Genomic DNA, 21,643 nt, shown 5'->3' on the forward strand with positions numbered 1-21,643 from the left:
ATCAGAGGTACAGACAGAGACAGCACAATATGTCAGAGGGGTATTGACTTTTAAAGCCAGTATTATTTTGTTACATGTTACTACTCTGGTCAGATGAAACTGCTCCGGGAGCCCTCGGCAAACATTTGTTGACCACCATAAAACAATATGACAGTTCATTAATAATCCAAGTTCTCTGGAGCTGAAATGGCCAGTCACATACATTAATCTACATTTATATATTTTAATCTAGGTTTGTCATTTGAGCATTTCATTGCTCTTTATTTCATGTTTATTTTCATTTAGAATGTTTAATTAATTACGACTGCAGCGTGTCAGCAGGAAACTATAATAAACAATGATTTGTTTGGTAATGCATATAGTGAACAAGTGAAGTTGTGTACCACCAGTGCACTCAAACTGCAGAACATACTGGCTAAATTATTGACGCACCTGTTGGTCGAGCCATTGTAGCAATAGTTGGGCAAGAAATCATAGTTGAGTTCCCAGAAGACGTGCAGTGTAATCCTGCCGTATGGGGCCGACACGTTGTGGTTGGCCTCGCGGAACATGGCGTCCAGGCTGTCCAGCGTCAAAAACTTGCTGAGGAGCTTGTGCGTCAGGCGGTTGATATCCAGAAGACCTTCCAGTTCCTTTAACCAAGAAATACACAGAATAATGGTTTATATCAGCACGCCAACTCTCAGGTTCCTTCTCTCTAATCAGGACAAGGACAAACTGCAGATCTTGAAAATGACACGAGCTCCTCTAAACGCATAGAAGAAGAAGCAAATAACAGGAGCAATAACTAAAATAAAAAGAGGATGTTATTTAGTCACAAAGATTAAAATCAACATACCATGATCGAGGTGAGGTCCTCACTCTCAAAGCGATTGATGGCCAGTTCGATAGACTTTGAAAGAGCAGCTGAGATCCTCTGAGTGATGAGCCTGTTCAGATCTATGGAGCGGCCTAAAAGCTGAGGTTCACAACTAGTTAGTAAAGGCACAATAAGCGCAAAATAATAAATGAGGCAGAAGGTGTGTTGAGTTTCTACCTGGACGTGGCGTTGCTTCAGCAGAGTCTCGTAGCGGTTGGAGGAAGGCCAGGGTATATTGGCACCCTGGTTCTTGCAGTCAGCTCGCAAACGTTTGTCAAGGAGAAGACTGAGGGATTAAAAGGAAAAGTGAAGTTAACTGTATGAAGGGTGTTTTAATAGAAGTGCAAATCTGCATTTTTTGTTTTCCCGCCAGAAACAAGTGCATTACATCCATGGTTCCCAGCTCACACCGACATCCCGACCAGAGGAGATAGAGAACACTTTATTGACATCGCCCATCCTGCTCCAAATATGCTTCAACTGATTTTAAAGTGAATATTGGGTAACAACACAATAGTGAAAATTGTTAACATTTATTTTTTCAGCATATTGTTAAGTTCATTACTTTTAACTAACATTAGCCATTTATACTAAATATCCATTAAATTTAGTTTATTACTTGTAAGTTGTATTGCTGCTGGGTAAATATTTACCATTTTGGTTCTTTTAATAAATTTCCGCAATTATTTCAATATTTATCTATAGTTTTATCTGTTTATTTCATTTTTTTAACAACCTATCCATTACCCTAAGCTAACTGTGTTCACTTGTTAAAGACTCTCAGAGTTAAAGTGTAATTTAGTTGGTGGGAGGTCTGTGTACTGTAGCCGGAAGTTTTCAGGTCAGCAACACACCAGATTGGTTTCTGAATTGTTTTCTACCTTAACACAAAGAACTGCCTATATATATTCTAATAAAATCATCAATACAATTTGTTCATATAATTGAGGTACCAAGGATCCTCTGGTAACTTGGAACCCAATGAAAAGGAGGGAAAAAAACAAAAGTACATGCAAATGATTCACCTACCTTCCTGCTAGAATCTTGTAGTAGCCAAATATCTGATCAGCCAGTTTGTAGACAAACTGATCAAAGCACAAGTTCACCTGAAAAACACAGAGGTTCAAATTAACTGGAATTTTTGAAAACATGTTTCCGTCTGTGATGGACAGAAATAAAACCACAAAACATTTTCTTTCTCAATTTGAAAATGTTGCATTTGCAGACACCATTTTGAAATCACTTCTACTCAAAATTCAACCGACCTGTATGAATAGTCATTCATAGAGATTTAAAAAAAAAATTAATGTCATAAGACAGTGTTCCTCTACATACAAAGTACAGAGCCAGTTTTAAACTGGTCTGTTTAAAATGTTCGGTTCTTTTGTCCTGTGTCAAAGCTCTGCAGCTTCTTCAGAATGATTGTCATTAGTGAGTCCTCCTCAAACAGTTCTGCAATATACTATCAATTTTATTGTTTGTGTGCTGGACGTTGTGACACAATCTTCAGACACAAGTTTACACCTTTACAAAATAAAAGCTCTGCAATTCAGCTTTATTGAAAGCATTACAGCAACAAAACATTGTGCTTCTACTTTGAAGAAAATTTCCCTGAAGAGGAAGTGGTTCTATGAATGTTGTTGCCATGACAGACATATCTGTGAATTGCTGTGTGACTCTGATATGGTGACATAGAAATAACCAGATTATCTAAATGATCTGGTGATTGAGGTTTGACCCAGTTACAGACCACTGCTGTAGTTTATCAAAGGACGTAGAGAAGGACATAAGTGACTGTTAAAGCCTGCTGCTACATATTTTTGTCTATTACCTCAGCTTCTATTTCATCGTAGAGGAACTGCTTCTTGAATTTGGTCAGGGCGTAGTGTGCACTGTCGTTGTACAAATCCAGGGGATACAGCACATACCTGCAGGAGATGAGAGAAAGAAAGGAAAGGTTCAGTGTCTTACTTGTGAATAAAGAGGGAACAAAAGATCCATTAATATGTTACACAATGATTGCATACGTCAATTTGCTAAAAAATAAGGAAAGCTGAGTGTGACGGCTACACGGTGATTCATAGAGTGCTAAGTGCTTTAGTTACCTTGACTGTGGCAGAACACCACAGACCAATTTATCTATTCTGTGATCGATACAGATTTCCTGTTTCATTCAGTAGTTCAAATGGTTAAAATCTTATTTCATTCACTGTGCAGAGCATTAGTGCACTCTGCTATCCTGCTCTCACTCACACGAACACGCACAAACACACACAAAGACCACGAACACGCACAAAACACACACAAAAACACACACTAACACATAAACGAGGTGAGTAAGTGAGTTATTTGTACAAGCACAAGTTGTTCACCAATATTAAAATGATAAATGTCCATATTAAATATATATATGGTTGATACACACTTTTTTAACAGTTTTTGGTGAACATGAAGAATTACAATATTTATGGTTCAAGCCAGATGATGTGCTTAATGGCTTATGTAAAACCTGCCTCATAAAAGCATAATCCTGCTGTGTTTCCCTGCAGTTTTAAAATAGATATTCAAAGTTCATCCCAATTTTTAGGTTCTTACCCAGGCCTTTTTTTGAAAACATAAGATAAGACAAAACAATTACTTAAGTTGCTGAATGCCTCTGGCAAGTCAGACCACCAATCTCACACACAGTTAGTTAGAGAGTGAAAGTTCAGCAAAAGGCTAAAACTAAAGGAAAGCTCCAAAGTTCACAGCTAAAGAAGGGAAGAAACATGTGAGGTGTTGGGGGGTGGTTGAAAGGGAATATTCCCCCGCAATTATATTTGATACAGGATAAAAAATAGATCATAATTTACTCCATCATAGAAGCTTCCTTGGTCTCCAGGATGTGGTCGGTGAGGATCCAGGGCATGGACATCTCGATGGGGAACTGAATCCTGCGACCCATGGTGAGCTCCAGGAAGAACTCCCTGAACCACAGCTGGGAGACGTCGCAGCACTGCTGCAAGGTCTCTGCATGGAAGAGAAATTGGTTTCATTAGAGTGGCTCCATTTAGTGGCAGTTATTCAGCATTAAAAGGAGCTACATGATCAAACTGCTGTTTCTTCGTACCACTGAAATTCAGCAGGTGGGTGTAAAAGAAGGACTCGCGGTGAAACCTCTCCATGTCCAGGATGGTTGGGCCTTCGAGAGTGCTGCGCAGAGTCTTCTTAGATCCACTTTTGTCAGCAATGAGAGACTCCAGCATGGTCCTCACCATATAGAGCTACATGTATTTAATAAAAGACAACACTGTAAGTGGATTTTACCAACTACCTCCCCTTCAGACAGTCTTGTCTCACAGACATTTCACAGTATATAATCTTACATGGATCATCAATCAATCAATCAAATTTTATTTGTATAGCCCATATTCACAAGTCGCAATTTGTCTCATCTTACATGTTCAGCAGAGAAGCTGCAGTGCAATTTCCTTTTGATAATCACTGAAAATAATTTCCGAGTTCACCTCAGTGGGGAACATTTTCTCAGACCGCGACTTTATAATCTCTACTTGTTACAACTCAAACGAGTGAAAATCTGTTGAGTCGGGCAGACAAACACAGAAGGTGATTGTTTAGGGCTTTACAGTCAAACTGGAACTGGAAAAAAGATTAGTTCTTGGAATTAAGCTCTAAGCTGATGAATCTGTATGGTTTATGCACCATGCGGGATGCTTCTAAATAATGATAATATTTGTGATATGTAACGCAATTGCATAGATGACTGCTATTCAGCGCTGTGATGAATCTGAAGTAGAAGGTTGGAAGATAAGGTTCTATTATAGTCATTCAGAGATAATGAGAAGAGAGAACAATTCAGCAAACACATCAGGCAGGTTTATGAAAGCTGCACTCATATTATGTCCCTTATTAATACCTGATGTGTGACACATCGGCATTGACAGCTTTATAATACTCATTATTGATGACTGGCAGCAGCCAGGGTCGCAGTGAATACGACCTTGGAGGTATAGGAAATGATTACAAAAGGAGAGGTGAAAGGGAGGTGGGTTTATCAGCAGAGGGTGGAGCTCAGACCTGAGTGCTGGAGGGCCCCACAGCACGGCGGGGAACCTTTATGTCAAAGCCTCCCTTCGGGTCTTTTTCTCCGCGGAGGGCAGGATCGTTGTGGGGCTCCCGGCCGATCTCCCAGTCACAGATGGTCTTCCGAATGGCCTGGAGGACGCTGTGGTCAAAGGAAAATATCTAGTTAATCGCTGGCTTGAAAGTCCCAGTTAACACACACTGGCATAGCTGGAGATTCATTTTTTATACAGTACAGAGGTTTGTAAAGAAGCAGCTGCAAAGACCAGTGTGTTATTGTTGTGAACAGCAACCTGCCACAGGAGAAAACATATTAATAGTGGTGGGATGGAACCAAAACTGTTAAGGTTGGAAAATCAAAGTAATGTGTTAAAAGATGCTATAAAGCTCAACAAAGTTGAGAGAAACCAAAAAGTGAGGTGATATTTATCTGTGGTCCAACACTATGAGCAACAGCTTTCACTTTAAAGCATCATTTGATAGCGTCATTGGACCCACTGTTAGTATAAAAATTTGACTATCACCTTTAACACATCCCAAAGCCTGGAAAACCAGACAAAATAAATACATTTTGTTTTGTTGCAGCATCATGAAAAGCATCTGTTTTATTATTTTCTGAGTGATATGATTAACACAAGAATAAAGTTTTGTGGGACGGTCTGCAGCTGTGAATGTGATTGTAGTGAGACCTTTACCTCTGAACAACATTTTTCTTCTTCTTGATGGCCTGCCGCAGTGGGTCACGCAGAGTGACCTGAGCAAAATCCTGCAGGGCTGAATAGATGGTGTGACGGATGGCGTGATTGAACACACTCTCCATGCGTCCCATCAACACCTGCAGTCCCTTTATCATAGCCATTACCTGTCAAAAGACCACCATTGAATCAGTGATTTAGAGAATCAGTGACTTAGAGAATCAGTGACTTAGAGAATCAGTGACTTAGAGAATCAGTGACTTAGAGAATCAGTGATTTAGACTGGTGGCAGCTGATAAACCATAGAGTATGTGTGCCTCATGTGATGAGGTCACAACTGACCTCTACAAGGGCAAATTTCTCCTCGCTGGTGTAGTTGTATCTGGTGGCTCTTTCGTACTCCTCTGCATTGTCAGGGCACTCTTTGTTGGAATACTTGTCTGTTGGATGAACCAGTTTCCAGGAGTACTGTCGGCAAAGATACAAAAAGAAACAGATGAATTAAATGTCAAGAAGCTGGGGATTGGTAAACATTCTCAATACCTTATTTTACTTAAAGTCTAGTGTATATATGTAAAAGTTATATATAAAATGATAAGAATCTGTGCTTTCTTACCACTTCCATGACATGAGCGCTCCACTGGGAGAGCAGCTGCAGGCCCTGCAGGGCCAGGTCAAACAGCTTCCTGTACTCAGCATCAGTCTTTTGGGCTTCCTGACGCCCTGATCCCGTCACCACCTACGTCGACAAAAAGTAACACACTTTGTCACACCCTGAAAATTAACACGGCAGGCCCACTTTTTTTAAATCATGATTTTCGCACAGCTCAGATCAGTGAAAATTATTACAGAGCATAAAAACACAGCAGTAAAACTTCACCATTCAGGATGTGATCATTGAAATTACTTTCCTCATTCTCAACATATCTGTCCTCAGTGATTGCATCAGCCATTCTGATCCAAAAGTCAGTTGGTTAAACTTCCATCTGAACCACAGTGATTTGTGACCTCTGAAATCCGTAGGGGCATGACATCTGCTCAAAGCTTGTTACATCACAGCTGGGAATTCACACATCCCTCACATAAGGAGCTGAAAGCTGCTAGACGGCTGATGTACTAAATGTTTCTTTATTTAATTGGCTAAAGGTAAAATACTGTGCAAGTATGCCATGTCCTGATCCAAGCCAATTTAAACTCATTGGAATGTGGCACTCACCTCACTGTTGCTGTAGCGAGCCAGCTCTGAGATGAAGCGCATGTGATCGTCGCGGATCTGAAGCATCTGCTCACAGATGTTGTACTGGGGACTGCTGGATATAGATGTGCAAGTCCACCTGGGGGATACGAGTAAGGAGAGAAGCCCAGTGAAGAATACATGTAATCTTGTTAATAAAGCTAGTACACACAGATGCTGAGAAAAAAATCAATGTACTTAAGAACTGATGTAATGACATAGCCAAAGAACACATTAGTTGCTAGACAAAGATTAGACGGCCAAGCAGGTAGAGGCATATCAGTTTAATAAAGCTGAAGAAAAATAATCACTCAACTGTAACTTGTCCTTTGTGAACAGGAAACAATACAATAAAAGATAAGGCTGAAAATTGTCTATTTATTATGATTGTCAGAAAATGTACTTCTATTAAAAAAAATCAAAGAGGCTAGGGCCGAGCTGGCAGAGACGCTTGTGTTCATCTCACCTGGATTTGTTATCTTCGAAGTGAGCACTGGTCTTGATGTATCGCGACAGCTCAATCTGCATGTCACCAAACAGAGGGACCACCTGGAGTTGCTGTGAACACCAAAACACACAGATTTACATGAAGCATCTCTTCACTTCTCCAACACCAAATACTGGGTATATCGGGGCATCGCTCAAGATTCATTTAATGTAAGCAGCAATAACAATCAAGGTAGAATCATTACGTGGAAGGGACTTAATGTTATTGTAGTTGAGACACATGGATATTTGGGGTGGGCTATTTTTTTACCTCCACTAAGAGGGTTATGTTTTCCAAAGTTAGCCTTTTAGCAGAGTTGCGCAAAAACTACAGAAACTATTTCATTTAAACTTGGTAGAAGGTAAAGGTTTGGGTCAGGGGAGAACCCATACATTTGAGTGGATTTGTTAAGGGTGGTGGGTTATATACTTATTTTAGTTTTAGCTATTTAGTTTTCCTTCTCGTTTTCTGTTTTGTTCCCCTCTTTTTTTGGGGTTCTTTTCCAAGCTGCACTTTGCCTTCTTTTGTACTGCTTTGAAAAAATATTATGTGAATACAAAGCTTATTCAAAATGTTTAAGAAGAATTTGGAAATTGAATTTAAATATTTTGCAGTATGTTGAGGAATGTTTGACCATCCGTACACATTACTGTATATGCAACTATATATTATGCATATTGTATATTACAAATCATATCTGTACAGGAGAAAAGTGCTTATTCCAAACCACTCTCTTCTCTCTCTTAGCAGTACCCAAGGTCAGGTTATAGATAAAGGGCCAACCAAGAATACATTGTAGTGACTTTCATATCTAACTCAGATGCCCCAGACAGAGAGGCACCAACTTCAACTCTCACCGACTTGAACTCTTTTGGGTATTTCACCAGTGGCAAGACGTAAGGACACAAAGTGATATAGGAATGCATATTTTAGGCTTAACTATCCAGTGTATGCAAACTCCTAAATGTAACATACAGAGTGACAGCAATTCTAGCCATTCATGGATGATGTGCTGTTGGAATGGGTGACGCAAGTAGAGGGAGATATATGGAAATGTTGTGGGAGACCTCTTCAGACTTGGGGGTGACAATTGCTCATGTTACTCTGTTATAGTTTGTATATTGTTCCACCTTCTGGTCTCCTTGATGCATCAACTCTACATTAAACTATTCTGGATAAGACATCAGCTGCTGCCTGAGTTCTCCTTTCACCAGTTTCGAGAGAATTTCCATCACACAGTACAGTGAATTACAGTACAACTTGACTAATGTTATTGTGGATATATATATATATATGTGACATATATATACACCTTTGTACCTTGAAAAACTTGTCAATCTTGCTGAGGTTAAGTCTCTTCTTGGCATCGAGTTTGTAGATGCTGCTGCTGTTTCCGTCCATTAGGAACAAACCAAAGCCCATTACCTGGGGAAGTGGAGTGTTGGTTACATGTTGTAAAGGATGTTCATTACTGTGGACAATGCTCCAGTAAATTGTTTAGAATTAACGGAAGCAGTCATTCACCAGTAGCTGGTGAAGAGCTTCACTTACTTTGAGCAGCATGTGTTTCTCACTGGGAGTGAGGTACATCTTGTTCTCGTAGTAATCGATGCACAGGTTGACAATGTCTGCCAGCAGCTCGTCATATCCATTTATCACCTCCAGCTGCTGCATCAAAGACTGAAGGACATCACAGAGGACAACTGATTATTAAATTATAAGGCTATTAGTCATGTTTTTAACTGTTAACAGTTAGAGTAACTGTCTGTTTTTTACCTTAGCCTTTAAGGACTCTCTTTGCCTAAATTTCAAATCTTATTTTTTAATCAAATGCTTATTAAAATCCAGGAATAGATTATAGGTTAAGACTAAAAAAGGACTTGTGTATTTTTTTGCAGGTGTTTCAAGACTGAAAGCAGCAATGACATAGTTGTTGAGAAGTGCTTCCATGTTGAAACCATTTCATCTTGAGAGTTTGAACAGTCTGATGCACGTACAACAAACCTGAGTGATTTTGTTGTGGTTTGCCAGGAACATGGACAAATTCTGAGACTCCTGAATGGACGAGGGCTCGGACATCTTTCTGAGGAACTGGGCCGCTCTAGGCAGAGACAAGAAATAATGTGTTTTAATAATCTAAAAAAAATCAAATCAAACAGATATTAACTTGGCTGACTGCCACACACAATACAAATACATACAGGTAAAGGCTTCAAAAATGGTGTTCAAGAATGGAAAGAGTTTTTTAAAGCCTCGAAATGAAAATTAAAGTAAACCACAGAATAATAATATAAGGGGAAAAAGAGGTATAAGGAGGAAACGAAGAATAAGCGGTTTTCTTAACAAAGTTACAAAGTGCTTGTGACGCCCCGGCTTTGACACTAGGCTCTGTGGTTTCTATGTGTGCATGTCTCCTGTTTTCTCCGTTCAACATATAGGAGGAGCTGGAGATTGCAGCTAGTCTCGATACTGTCTTTTGTATCTATTTTGTTAATAAACTTGAAGTATTGTTAAAACGTTACCCGACGGTGTCTGTCTTCCCTTTGTCATGACTACTGTGAGCTAGGTAGTCGTGACAGTGCTTCACACATTAAAATAATAAAATGAAAATTAAAGCTTTAAAAATCATCAATAACATCTTTTAAAAAATTGCAATAATGTATTGTATCAAACTATCAGTAGTTTTCTAGCATTCACATAGTTCGCATGGAACACTGAGTCTCCTGTGTCAGGGGCAGTGGTCTCCCTGGTTGAAAAACACAGGTCTGACAAAGGACGTTTTTTTCAGTTTTGGTGGCTGATGCTGCCATCTAGTGGCTGTCATGGCACCCACAGTGTGAACAACTCTCAGTACCGTTTGTAGGCAGAGTGGTCATTCTTGACGCTGCATTTCATGTTCTTCAGCTCGTCCAGCACAGCGAACATGTTGATGAACTTTCCGAGGGTCATCAGGTACGCCTCAGAGACAAAGTCCTTTCTGCGCTCGGTGTGACAGAGACGACGGACCTCCCCGCAAAAGCGGTCGATGGCGGTGCGCTGAAGGAGACAAGGAGGAGATTAAGCTTTGAAGAGACAGCCAAGGAGACTCTCTACCCATATATGAATATATATTTACCTGGAAGTACATGAAATTCATCAGCTTGGTGACTTCAGGCTCCAGCACCTCCACTGTCTTCTCGTAGATCTCCACTCTGTTGGGCTGCTCATTGCATTTTACCTAGAAGAGAAAAAGAGAAACAAAAATCTGAAGGGGGGATCACAAAGAAACCTCACATATCTTTTAATCCAGAGTTATCAAGATTAGGGTTAAAAAAAACATTTGTTTGCATCATCAATTAATCTGCATATTAATCTCCTAATGATTGTGTTGTCTGCAACATGGCAGGAAATAGTTCAAAATACTGATTACAAAAACTCACAATGAAGAGGTGACAAAGAAAAGCAGCATATTTTCTAATTTGGAAACTGCTAATTATTTAATTGGATAATAGTTTTAGCCTTATACATAGAAGTCATGGGAGCACAGTGTTCCCGGAAGGACAGTGATTACCTGTGGTATTGCACGAGAGCAGCTTCTCCAGGTGTAGAGCATGATGGCGTACCCCTGCCCCTCCTCCAGCATCTCATTCTATTTCAAAACAACAACAAAAAAATCAATAAGACCAAGAAAAACCACATAAGGACTAAAACATGTCAGCTGTTTACAGTGAGTGGAGCAAAGTGCCATCCTGCCTTTACACAAAGTGCTGTCTGATTCCAGCCCCGAGCAATTAGTCGCTCACTAATTAGACACAAAGCCATGGATTCTGTGAGCTTCCCGCTAGACAATACCAAAGACTCTGCTGGGACAGACGCTCCTCTTTTACCCGATCCTGTTCCAAACGAACCTTGACCTCTTTGTGGGGAATATATTTTCCCAGAGTCATTACTGAGGTGAGAGCGATGATGGACGCACTGAGGAGTAGCTTCACATACCATGTTGGAGTGGACGGTGGCTTGCTCGATGTATCTGGCGATGCCGGTGACGAAGGCATTTCGATCCTCAAAGTTGGTGTTAAAGTTTGGCTGTGGGGAGATGGGAAATAATGACCAAAGAAATTACACAGGATCAAACTTCAGCTATGTAAGGCACAACACATCACGTCATAGCTAGAGAGGTTCATATGTATGTGAGAAGCAAAAAATGCCAAACTATTTGATTTGTCCTAGGATTTCTTATTTTGATTTACTTGAGCAGCTTACACAAATATTATACCTGACCAAAACTAATGTAATATTTCTGCATTTAATTATTTGTTCCTTTTGCATAAAAATATATCTGTAAGTGTTACCTAACTAACAAGGATACTCAGATTGGTGCATTCATAAGCTTTCCTTGTTGAGATGTGTGTAACAGCCTCCCATTGATAAGATTCTTATTCTGGAAGAAACGCTGACGTTTTTCACTTTTTGTCAGACGAGCCGTTTTCAGACATGATCAGCGGGTAAAATCTAAAGAATTGGCAACAGAGTTTACCTTATTAAGGTTTGCTTGTTGATCGATGTATTTTCTCCTATTCCCTGTAACTTCAGTATATATATCAATGCGTGTTTCCACAAAAGAAACATCCATTTACCACAAGGTCACAAAAACACTAAGTAATCACTAGTGATGAACTAATGTGAGAAACCAAGGTAAGTGAGAAAAACACAAAACAACAAACATTATCACGAAATAATTGCATGGATGATGAGTGGTCGGACATTAGCGTTGCGCTACTGTTGGCACTGACCTGATACATGATGGAGGAGGGGAGGGGCTCGATGCATGGCTGCTGGTCAGGGAGCGGCAGCTCCTCCAACAGGTCCACGTTGGACAGAGCATCCTCTAAAGTCACCGTGGATGCCATGCTGCTGCAAAAGACAAAAAGAATCATGTTTAGCTTAGAATGAAGGAGCTAGACTCTAGCAGCAATGAAACAAGACAGCATAATGCTCAGGCAATGTCTAAATAATAACATGATTTTTTAGGTTATGCATTGGGTTGACAACCTGAGACACCAGCCACAGAGTCCTGAGCTTCATCCTAAACGTTGTTGTACATCACCAGTAGTAACCTGATACAACTGCAGACAGCACCTTTATCTTTGAATAAAACCTTCAAACAAGGTATTGTGTTGTGTTATGAGGCCACACAGAGCTTCCTGTACAAATACCCTCAGATAGATCAACAAGGTCAGGGCTGAGGTTGGGACCTCACTATACCGCTGGGGACAAAGTGAGCTGGCGGGATAATGCCAGAGAGATTTTTTTTTATCAACAAGCTATTCAAAAATATTTGATGCGGCATTTCAAAGTGTGAGTAGAGTCGAGTTGTTTGGTTCTTTGTTGACATCCCTGATGGAGAATTATAGAAAATCAGTGTGATGACAATAGATTAGCACTGCATCAGTAATTGCTATGGTTTGCATTCTCATGCTGCTGCTGCTGACTGCCGATTTTCAGACGTCACTGACACGGAACAATCAAAAAAATCTATTGAAATGAGAATTGACAGAGGGTGAAACAATCCCAAGCGACTGACTGCCAACACAAAAGCGTGGTCAGTCACTGCATGCACAGGCTCAGGGTCAGACGAGGTCACTGACTTCCTCCTCTGCAGATGGAAGCACAGTACTGGGCACGAGGAAGACATGGGCCAATGCATTTAAAAGAATTTGAGCTTTTAATGGGTAATATAACATACATTCAGCAGCAATTGAGTCTCTGTCATCATTATAAATGCACAGTTACTGGATGGTTGATACAACTTATCATGATGTCTTTGAGAAACAGATGTCAGGCGCCATGGCAAGTTTGAAAATTGTTATACCAAAGGAAGTTGATTGAGAGTGTGGTTCTTGGATGCTTACAATATATTCAGGATTTTACTTTGGTTTAAATTTAAATATGTTTAGATGTTGCTATCCAACAGTAGAGAGGGACATACACATGTATATATACCATTAGCTGTTCTTCATCTAAATATGTTTTGATTCATTTTGCAGGCATTATGCAAATCATACAGAGGACCAACTTCTGATGCAAGCCCAAGCATGCGTGCTACAGAGATTTCTTCAAACGTGCTCAGTCCCCACTGTAAGAGGCATCATATTACCATTCGGCAGCTGATGTTTTTGAGCATGAAAATGATGCAGGAACAAAAATGAACCTGAACATATAAAACTCATCATTAATCATATCACATAAATAAATTCTCTGCAAAGGCCAAAGAGATAATTTCATTTATTGATTGCGATCTCTCAAGGGCACTTTAATCATTTTAAAGCTCTATTGGCATGTTGGGAATCTTCCCTGCAGGCCTGAATGATATAGGCAAAAATTATATCAGACAAAGATTTACCTATTAGTCGATATTGATAATTATAATAAGTGTGACATTATTATATCTAAGTTTAGTTTAGTTTCTTTTCAGTTTTAGTTTGCTTTGTTTCTGTGCTGCAGCCTGATGAACTTGACACCACACAGGGACTGATGCTTTAATGTGTCATCGGACAGTGTGGTCACCCAGAGCCCACAAACCTAAATGTGTTAGTTTTCGGATACACTGCACTGTAAGTGATGGAATAAGTGAACGTTTTTATGCTGCTCAAGTATGTACACATTACAATAACCAGAGTCACTCCACTGTACATGGGGTAAAATACAGTAGGTGCAGTTAGTTGCAAAAAAAACAGAGAAGTAAGTTAGATGTGAGCAGCCAAGAAGAGCAAGTAGAGCATCAGAGCTCATCAAACTGAACAACAAACAGGCCCTGTTCCGACCTGGTATCAACCTCCATTCTCAGAGATCTGATCACAAATGGACAGCCTTAAAAGGATAGTTCACCCAAAAATGAAAATGCCCTTAATATGTACCCCCTCATTCAGCATTGTAGTTATGCCAATGGAGGGACTGGGTGAAATGTTTGATTCCACAAAACACTTTTGGAGTTTCAGGGGTAAACAGTGTTGCAGCCAAATCCAATACAATTGAAGTTTTTTTGGGTGAACTATCCCTGTAAGGTTGTATGTTCATACCTAGTATCAAAATGTGTCCTTTGGATCTCACTTGCTAACCTGCTCTATATCATGTAAGTAATTTGTGTTTGCAAACACCAAATGATGTTGTTTTTAGCCAGTCTGAGTTTAGAGAGACCAGGTCTGAACTACTTACAGATCAGGCTTCTTGCCGACCAAGGGGGAAGGAAGTATGAATGAATTACAGTCTATATCAAGATGGGAAGGGACTGACACTGAACCTTTAAACTGATTTACCAGAAACTGACACACACACACACACACACACACACACACACACACACACACACACACACACACACACACACACACACACACACACACACACACACACACACACACACACACACACACACACACACACACACACACACACACACACACACACACACACACACACACACACACACACACACACACACACACACACACACACAGCCTTTCTGTGGCTAGAATCTATTCATATGAAAATAGAGAGAATTAGTTACTTTGACAAATGTTTCAGGAAGTGTCAACTTCAACTCTGTACTGAAACCATGTCCATTACCTAAAAAAAAGGAACCTTGAAGGATTTCTTTTAGTGCACGGTTCCTGTTTAGACTGCTGACGGTAAAGAGGTCTGCTGTTCGAAGAGCTAAACAAAGCCTTGCTCCTAATAGTGTTCATTTTGACTGTCCGGTTGTTGGCCATTACACCCACTGCTGAAGTTGCACACCATGTGTTAGCAGGGCTTGATCTGTAATTACACAGTAAGAAGCTTAAAACCAGCCTCAAGTAGGTAAAGTTGATGTGCCAAGCAGAGGGCAAGTCACTGCCACGCAACAGTGATTATACTAGTGAAGGTTCTCTTAAGCTCTTTTTTAATATCACACAAAGTGCATATGGACAGTCGCTTGAGCAATTCCTACGACAAAATATGAAACGTCATGTGATCCAGAAATAAATACAAATTTTGAGAATTAAATAGCTACTAATAATGGATAAATGGTTAACTATAAGTAATAGATGAGCCACAGTGAAAGTACCAATACAAGCTGTGACCAAAACACAGACTTTAACTGGATTAAAACCCAATAAATGTAATTACGTCCACTTTATAAAATCAACAGGGTAATCATCCATTTTAAATTACTTTCAAAGAACATGACTGCTTGTCCTGGCAAAATGTTACTTGAGTTCCTCTGACAGGCCTTGGGGGGTATTTCAGAGAAAGAAGCTTGGTGACCACTGATCTGCACCAACCAGGACATTGTTAACATTTTTTGTCAAACGCCACAAATAAAATTCCTTTCACCTCCACTGTAACAGACATATATCTGTATGTAGCTTCAGTTAAAACTGAAACTGTAGATGTGGAAGGAAAAACCAGAGTGAGTGATTATTTTTGGTAACTTGTTTTGAGGTTGTTACTGCATAGAAACAGCAGTTACGCAACACTACTTAAAGTCTGAAAAAAAGGGGAAACAGCAATCTGTGGGGACTGGGGAGGTATGAACCATCTTGTTGAAAAGCACAAAAGATGAAATGACAAAGCGTTTGACACTTTGACACCAATACGAGCCGATTGACACTTTTCTAAATTGTTTCTTCACTGAAGATGGGGAGGAAATATACATTATATTCCTCGCAAGTCAGTTTTTAAGACATTTCCTTAGTGATGATGAACAGAAACACAAGACACAATAACAGTCACTCGATATCACTTCATCATCCAGCTGCACCAACTGTGTCACCCTGAGGAAGTCGTATGCTGAGGTGTGAAAATCGTTGCCACTTATCAGTGCATGAATCTCTTAATGTCTTAGGTTTACTATTAATTCAATACACTTCACTGGTTTGAGCTAATTGGGACACAGTGAAGTTTATTAATTTGACTTGTTTTCTTTTTCACAGATATTAAAAAAAGGGACCATCCAACTGCAACCCCCACTCAAGTTTAAAGTTTTGTTCAATACTGCAAACAAAATGAAAAACATAAGGTCTGACAAGAGACTGAGAAAATAAATGATCAATAGGGAGAGGAAAGCCATCACTCAGTTTCACTGGCTTCGCTGTAGTTGTACTGTAAACATTATACTGCATACTGTTTATCACTCTAGATGTGATATTCTCATTTAGTTTATCAGCATCCTTGATAAAAAAAAAACATCCATAGAGAGAAATACCAAACCAAACTTTTACCGGTGAGGTTTTAAGGCCGGCGCATGCTTCTGCGTTTTCACGGGAACGGAGACGCAAGAGCCCTTCCGGGCCCCTCACGGCCCTTCCTACGTTTTTATGTGCGTCGGCCAATTTTTCTAACTAGACGGCAAAGCCCCGCAAGCGTCACCCAGCCGCGAGGGCTGTGATTGGTCTGCTGACTACATCATTTCCGGAGTCGCATTTCCGGTTCATGCCCGGAAACCACGGAAGATTTAGAAGAACAAATATGGACCAGATAGAAGAGCACTTGGCAGAAGAGATCCGACACTATGTCCACTAGTATAACCCGTCACTAACCGGCGGATTTTTCCGCCAGAAAAAGGCTCTGAGGAGCCGCCGTGGCGATGTAAATAAATCGCTCTTCTTCGTGCAACACACGAAGAAGAGCCGACTTCGACAAAAAACATTACTGCGCCTAGTGTTCTGGCGGGGAATTGCATGGCAACACGCGTTTTCGTACACCTCTGATTTTTCTAACTCTCCGTCTTCATGTTGGAGAGCCACGGACAGCTCTTGGCTGTGATTGGTCCGCGAACGACATCATTTCCCTACGACGTCATTTCCGGACCTCAAACTTCCTGTTTACTTCCCTGTAGCATCAAACCCAAACACAACTACGATTCTACGATTAATGTGACGTGTGTTGAGCCAGCAAAGTTGTCCGGCTGACGGTGGCTCGTTAGAGCACTGACGGCATGTGTGCACGGTCACATACGGTTATAACGAGCTTTCAAAACGGCGCTAGCGGGCTAGGCTAGCGGGCTAGCAACCATGCTAACTGCGGTGGTAACAGTGCAATAACCCGCCGTCACGACTTTAATTCCACTTCTATCATGACACTGTTTCTATAATACCGTCAGGTTAGAAGCAAACACTGGGTAGTAGTTAGTGCCGGGAGTCCCTGCTGACTGTGTGTGGAATAGGGGGTGAAAGCTAGCTGGGAGGGGAGCTAGCTAGCTCCGTGTAGCCTCAAGCAGATTCAAGCTGTGGAATCAGCAACAGAGTTCGGAAACAAGACCGGGAAACCGCTGTGCTAAGAAACGATAACATCAGCATTTTGACCTGCTGGGTGTCACTTTATTTAGTTCTGTTAGTTGCCAGGGTTCAGTGTGTGGGAGACAGAGATAAACAGACACACGTGGACTTCTTCTTCCCAAAATTGGGGTAGGCTTCTCTGAGCTCGTCTTCCGTTGCGCCACCTATGGGTTTGGCGGTGAATTTTTTTCGACGTACAGTGGTCGGACTAGTAAAAATCAAAAAGACTCTTCGCCCCCCGTCGAGCCCTCTCAGAGAAACGGATACGTAGAAGTATATAAGAGCCTTTAATCCACACGTTTATTATTGTTTCTGTTGCCTATTCAACTGAGAAGTTGCCCTCTATCTAATCTACTAATTCCACAAGTGGCTGTCTTTCTGTCTGTGGAACGTATATCCCACGAAAAATTCATCTCATCAGCTTCACACTGAGGCACATGCAATCTTTGTGGTCCAGGGAAGAGTAGTGTTGCAATTGGTGCAAATTGGACAAGAGATATGTTCAATATTAACAAATTTGAATAAACAGGCGTCTAGTGCTTTGTAGCAGGCGGTGGGGGTCAGGCAGTGGGCAAACAGTCAGTCTTTCCACTGAGTTGAACAAGTCTTCATCCAGCAGCCTTCAGCAACTAGCAGGCTACAGACAATAATATATGAGCAACCTGATTATATGTATTTCAACATATTGACCTGACACAGAAAAGTCGTGATCTTAGGCTTGAGTATTGTGTTGATTGCCAAACAGACCTGAAATACCCAACATGCCAGGTATGAGTACAATAACACCAGTTCAGTTAATCATTCAAACTTTTAAGGCACACACATGTACAGATCTAAAGCCAATTCTGTTTCATGTGATGAAAACCAGAGTATTGGAGCTAAACACTCATCAAAATCACAACTGTTTGCTGTCCTGGCTCCTAAATGGTGGAATGAGCTCCCCATTGACATCCGGACATCAGAAAGTTCCCACATCTTCCGCCGCAAACTAAAAACATACCTCTTCCGACTATACCTTGAATAAAATTTTGAAACTAACAATTTAGTAGCACTTAAATGGCACTTACTTCTAGCACTTTGTAGTTTTGCCTTATTTTTGAATAAATTGTACTTTCTTGATTCTTGATGTTCTGGGTCTTTACCCTCGGGGTTGAATGCACTTATTGTAAGTCGCTTTGGATGAAAGCGTCAGCTAAATGTAATGTAATGTACATGTTATGAGTATAAACTCTTCAATGCAGATAAACCAGATGGGATGAACCCAACATTGTCTAACTTCACTCTGCACAAAAGACTGTTTATAAACAGCTCTGCACACAAACAATAGAAAGTGACAATATATAGTAGTATTGTGTTAGGAGACACTTATGTCAAGAAATAATTGAGTGGCTCCAGGACGAGCGAACACCACATGCGCTGTACTGGTGATATGAAAAGATATGAAAGTAGAAAGCAGAAAAACTCGAGTGTTTTGCTATTTACAGAGTGTGGCCGGGCCCTAAACGCATCATCTGGAGGGTGTGGAACCCAGCGGAACGAATGTCCAGCTACAGTAACAACCAGAGGAAGGAACAGCCACAATACCACAATATGTCCACAATAAAACATTAATACTGCTTTAAAAAGTCCACACCTACAAACAGTCAAGTTAATATTGTATCAGGGATACTAATATGGTAACGTCAGGTGTGTGGCTCTTTCCCACCTGGGGACACAACTCTCCACTCACCAGGTCACAGGTCAACACAAAACTCTCCAAACAAAGTTCAGGGCGACTGGAGACCAGCCCAGAGAACAGCCCGGAGAGCCGCTGCGGTGGACTCGTCCTGTGAACGCTGCTCCGACATGCAAGTCAAGTAATGGCCGTGTCCGTGCTCCGAGCCGGGGCCTGAGATTAGTCACACTCGGGCCTGCGAGCCAGGGAAATGGCTTTGAACCGCAACAAGCTGTTTAACCTCGGAGCTAATTCGGACCGGGAGTCTGATTCTTAACCTCGAACCAGCTCCGCTCGGAGTTAGCGACACGACTCGCTTTTCTGTGGCTGCTCGGCGGACTTCGCTGGAAGTTCACACCACGAAACCAACTTCGAGATGACTCTTCCCCACTCACCCGCAGTCCGTCGCTGGTTAGCAGGGAAAAACTTGTGCGTTCTCACAGCGGACTACAGCCACACACGCAGCCGGGAGGTCGATCCCTCTCTGGCCACCGAGCAGCCCGGGGTTCTCAGCTCCTCTGGCCGAGGTTTGATTCCAGTCGTCGGCCACGGGAATCTTTTCCTCGGTCGCTGTTATTATCATGGGCGGGGGAGAGAAGTCGAGCAGGGAGTTCCTGTCCCTCACACAGGGAAACTCAACAGGAAGCTGGGCTCGGAGCTGCGGTGCTGCTCTGCTCCGCTAGGAGTCGGACCACAGGGCCACCACAGGCTGGGACCACTGGCTGGGACGGAGGAATGTACAGTGAGAACCTGTCCGCGGGTATGGAGGCTGATTAGTGCCCAAAAAAACAACCCGAACCCCCCTCCTGGTCCAGCTGCTGCAGCACACGGGCATGAATTTGATTCCCTCTTTAAAAATGAACAAAATCTGAGTTTTTAAAATCAGCGAAATCACGTCTGCTTGCTCTCCTGGCTCCTTTTTTGTTTTTATTCAAGGTAAAGCCGCAAGAGATGTGTTTTTAGTTTGCATTCCGCTGCGGAAGTTTGCATCTTCCGCTGCAAACTAAAAACACATATTTTGCGGCTTTACCTTGAATAAAAACAGAAAAACAAAGTTTAAACTAAAAATATAGTAGCACTTAAATGACACTTACTTCTTGAATAAATTGGACTTTCTTGATTCTTGTTGTTCTGGGTTTGTACCCTCATTGTGAGATGCACTTATTGTAAGTCGCTTTGGATAAATGTGTCAGCTAAATGAAATGTAATGTAATTTCCTGGATATAAATTCGTATGAAATATTTTACATATATTGAAAAACATGCTCAATCAAATCGATTATTTGTCTACTACTACCATTGATTATTTGGGTCCTCCCAGTGCAGAGCCCATTGTAAACCAATCTGTTGAAAATGTTCGGTTCTCTTGTCCTGTGTCAAAGCTCTGCAGCTTCTTCAGAATCATTTCTTGTCATTAGTCCTCCTTAAACAGTTCTACAATATATACTTTTTTATTGTTCATAGATGTTGAATGGACTAATTGTAGGTCGCTTTGGATTAAAGTGTCTGCCAAATGACATGTCAAATTGTTTGTGTGCTGGACGTTGTGTGCAGAGCTTTTTTATAAACAGTCTATGGTGCAGAGTGAATTTAGACAACTTTGTGTTCATCCTACCTAGTCTTCAACTGCAGTGAAGAGTTCACAGTCAATGTCTTTCATAAAATGAAACTGAATTGTGCTTTTTACTGTTGGTATTTGTGGTGTACATATAAGTGTGAATGATTAACGGAACTGCTGTTAAATTTTTTCATAGACTGTTTGTCAGCTATGCCAAAAGTCTGTTAAGTAATTAACACAATCTTCAGACATAAGTTCACAACTTTTCAAAATAGATTAAACTATATAGAAAATATAACAAACAACAAAATAAAAGACCCATAAGTCCACTCAATACAAAGTATGTAACTCTGTCCACAGACTAACTGTTTAGATTGTAAGTTGCTGTTTGCCTGTTTATTTGAAGGTTATTAATATAGAACGCATCATGTGTCCAAATCACACCAAATTCAATACCACACTTCATCAGGCTATTAACAATACTTCACAATGAAGTGTGAAGCCTCTAAGTTGTTTCTCGAGATATGTTGTCCACATACAGACAGACATTTTATGTAATCAAATATTGATAAAGATATTGATCTATTGCTACTACAATTGACTAATTGGGTCTTATAGCTAATATAAATATTTCCGTCAAGATGTATACCAAGTTTATAAAGTTTTTTTCAATACTGCAAACAAAATGTAAAATATCAGGTCTGACAAGAGCATGAGAA

General features: G+C 40.8%; 1 protein-coding gene across 1 annotated transcript in view; it reads right to left on the reverse strand.

Moving 5' to 3' along the window:
- cyfip1 (cytoplasmic FMR1 interacting protein 1) overlaps positions 1 to 20,013 on the reverse strand; it is a 28,151-nt gene extending 8,138 nt beyond the window's left edge. The window contains exons 1-22 of the mRNA XM_061077414.1: positions 19,763 to 20,013; positions 12,131 to 12,251; positions 11,334 to 11,423; positions 10,909 to 10,986; positions 10,474 to 10,575; positions 10,213 to 10,394; positions 9,363 to 9,459; positions 8,910 to 9,038; positions 8,679 to 8,783; positions 7,338 to 7,429; positions 6,854 to 6,971; positions 6,254 to 6,376; positions 5,980 to 6,105; positions 5,638 to 5,804; positions 4,937 to 5,084; positions 3,969 to 4,122; positions 3,712 to 3,868; positions 2,691 to 2,787; positions 1,889 to 1,965; positions 1,037 to 1,145; positions 839 to 958; positions 433 to 632 (exon numbers count right to left, since the gene is read on the reverse strand). Coding sequence (XP_060933397.1) covers positions 433 to 632; positions 839 to 958; positions 1,037 to 1,145; positions 1,889 to 1,965; positions 2,691 to 2,787; positions 3,712 to 3,868; positions 3,969 to 4,122; positions 4,937 to 5,084; positions 5,638 to 5,804; positions 5,980 to 6,105; positions 6,254 to 6,376; positions 6,854 to 6,971; positions 7,338 to 7,429; positions 8,679 to 8,783; positions 8,910 to 9,038; positions 9,363 to 9,459; positions 10,213 to 10,394; positions 10,474 to 10,575; positions 10,909 to 10,986; positions 11,334 to 11,423; positions 12,131 to 12,247 — 2,588 coding nt within the window. The 5' untranslated portion in view covers positions 12,248 to 12,251; positions 19,763 to 20,013. The remainder of the gene's footprint in view (positions 1 to 432; positions 633 to 838; positions 959 to 1,036; positions 1,146 to 1,888; positions 1,966 to 2,690; positions 2,788 to 3,711; positions 3,869 to 3,968; positions 4,123 to 4,936; positions 5,085 to 5,637; positions 5,805 to 5,979; positions 6,106 to 6,253; positions 6,377 to 6,853; positions 6,972 to 7,337; positions 7,430 to 8,678; positions 8,784 to 8,909; positions 9,039 to 9,362; positions 9,460 to 10,212; positions 10,395 to 10,473; positions 10,576 to 10,908; positions 10,987 to 11,333; positions 11,424 to 12,130; positions 12,252 to 19,762) is intronic.
- Positions 20,014 to 21,643: the final 1,630 nt, after the last annotated feature.

The sequence above is a fragment of the Limanda limanda genome, chromosome 9 (assembly GCF_963576545.1).
Source record: "Limanda limanda chromosome 9, fLimLim1.1, whole genome shotgun sequence".
Classification (NCBI taxonomy): domain Eukaryota; kingdom Metazoa; phylum Chordata; class Actinopteri; order Pleuronectiformes; family Pleuronectidae; genus Limanda; species Limanda limanda.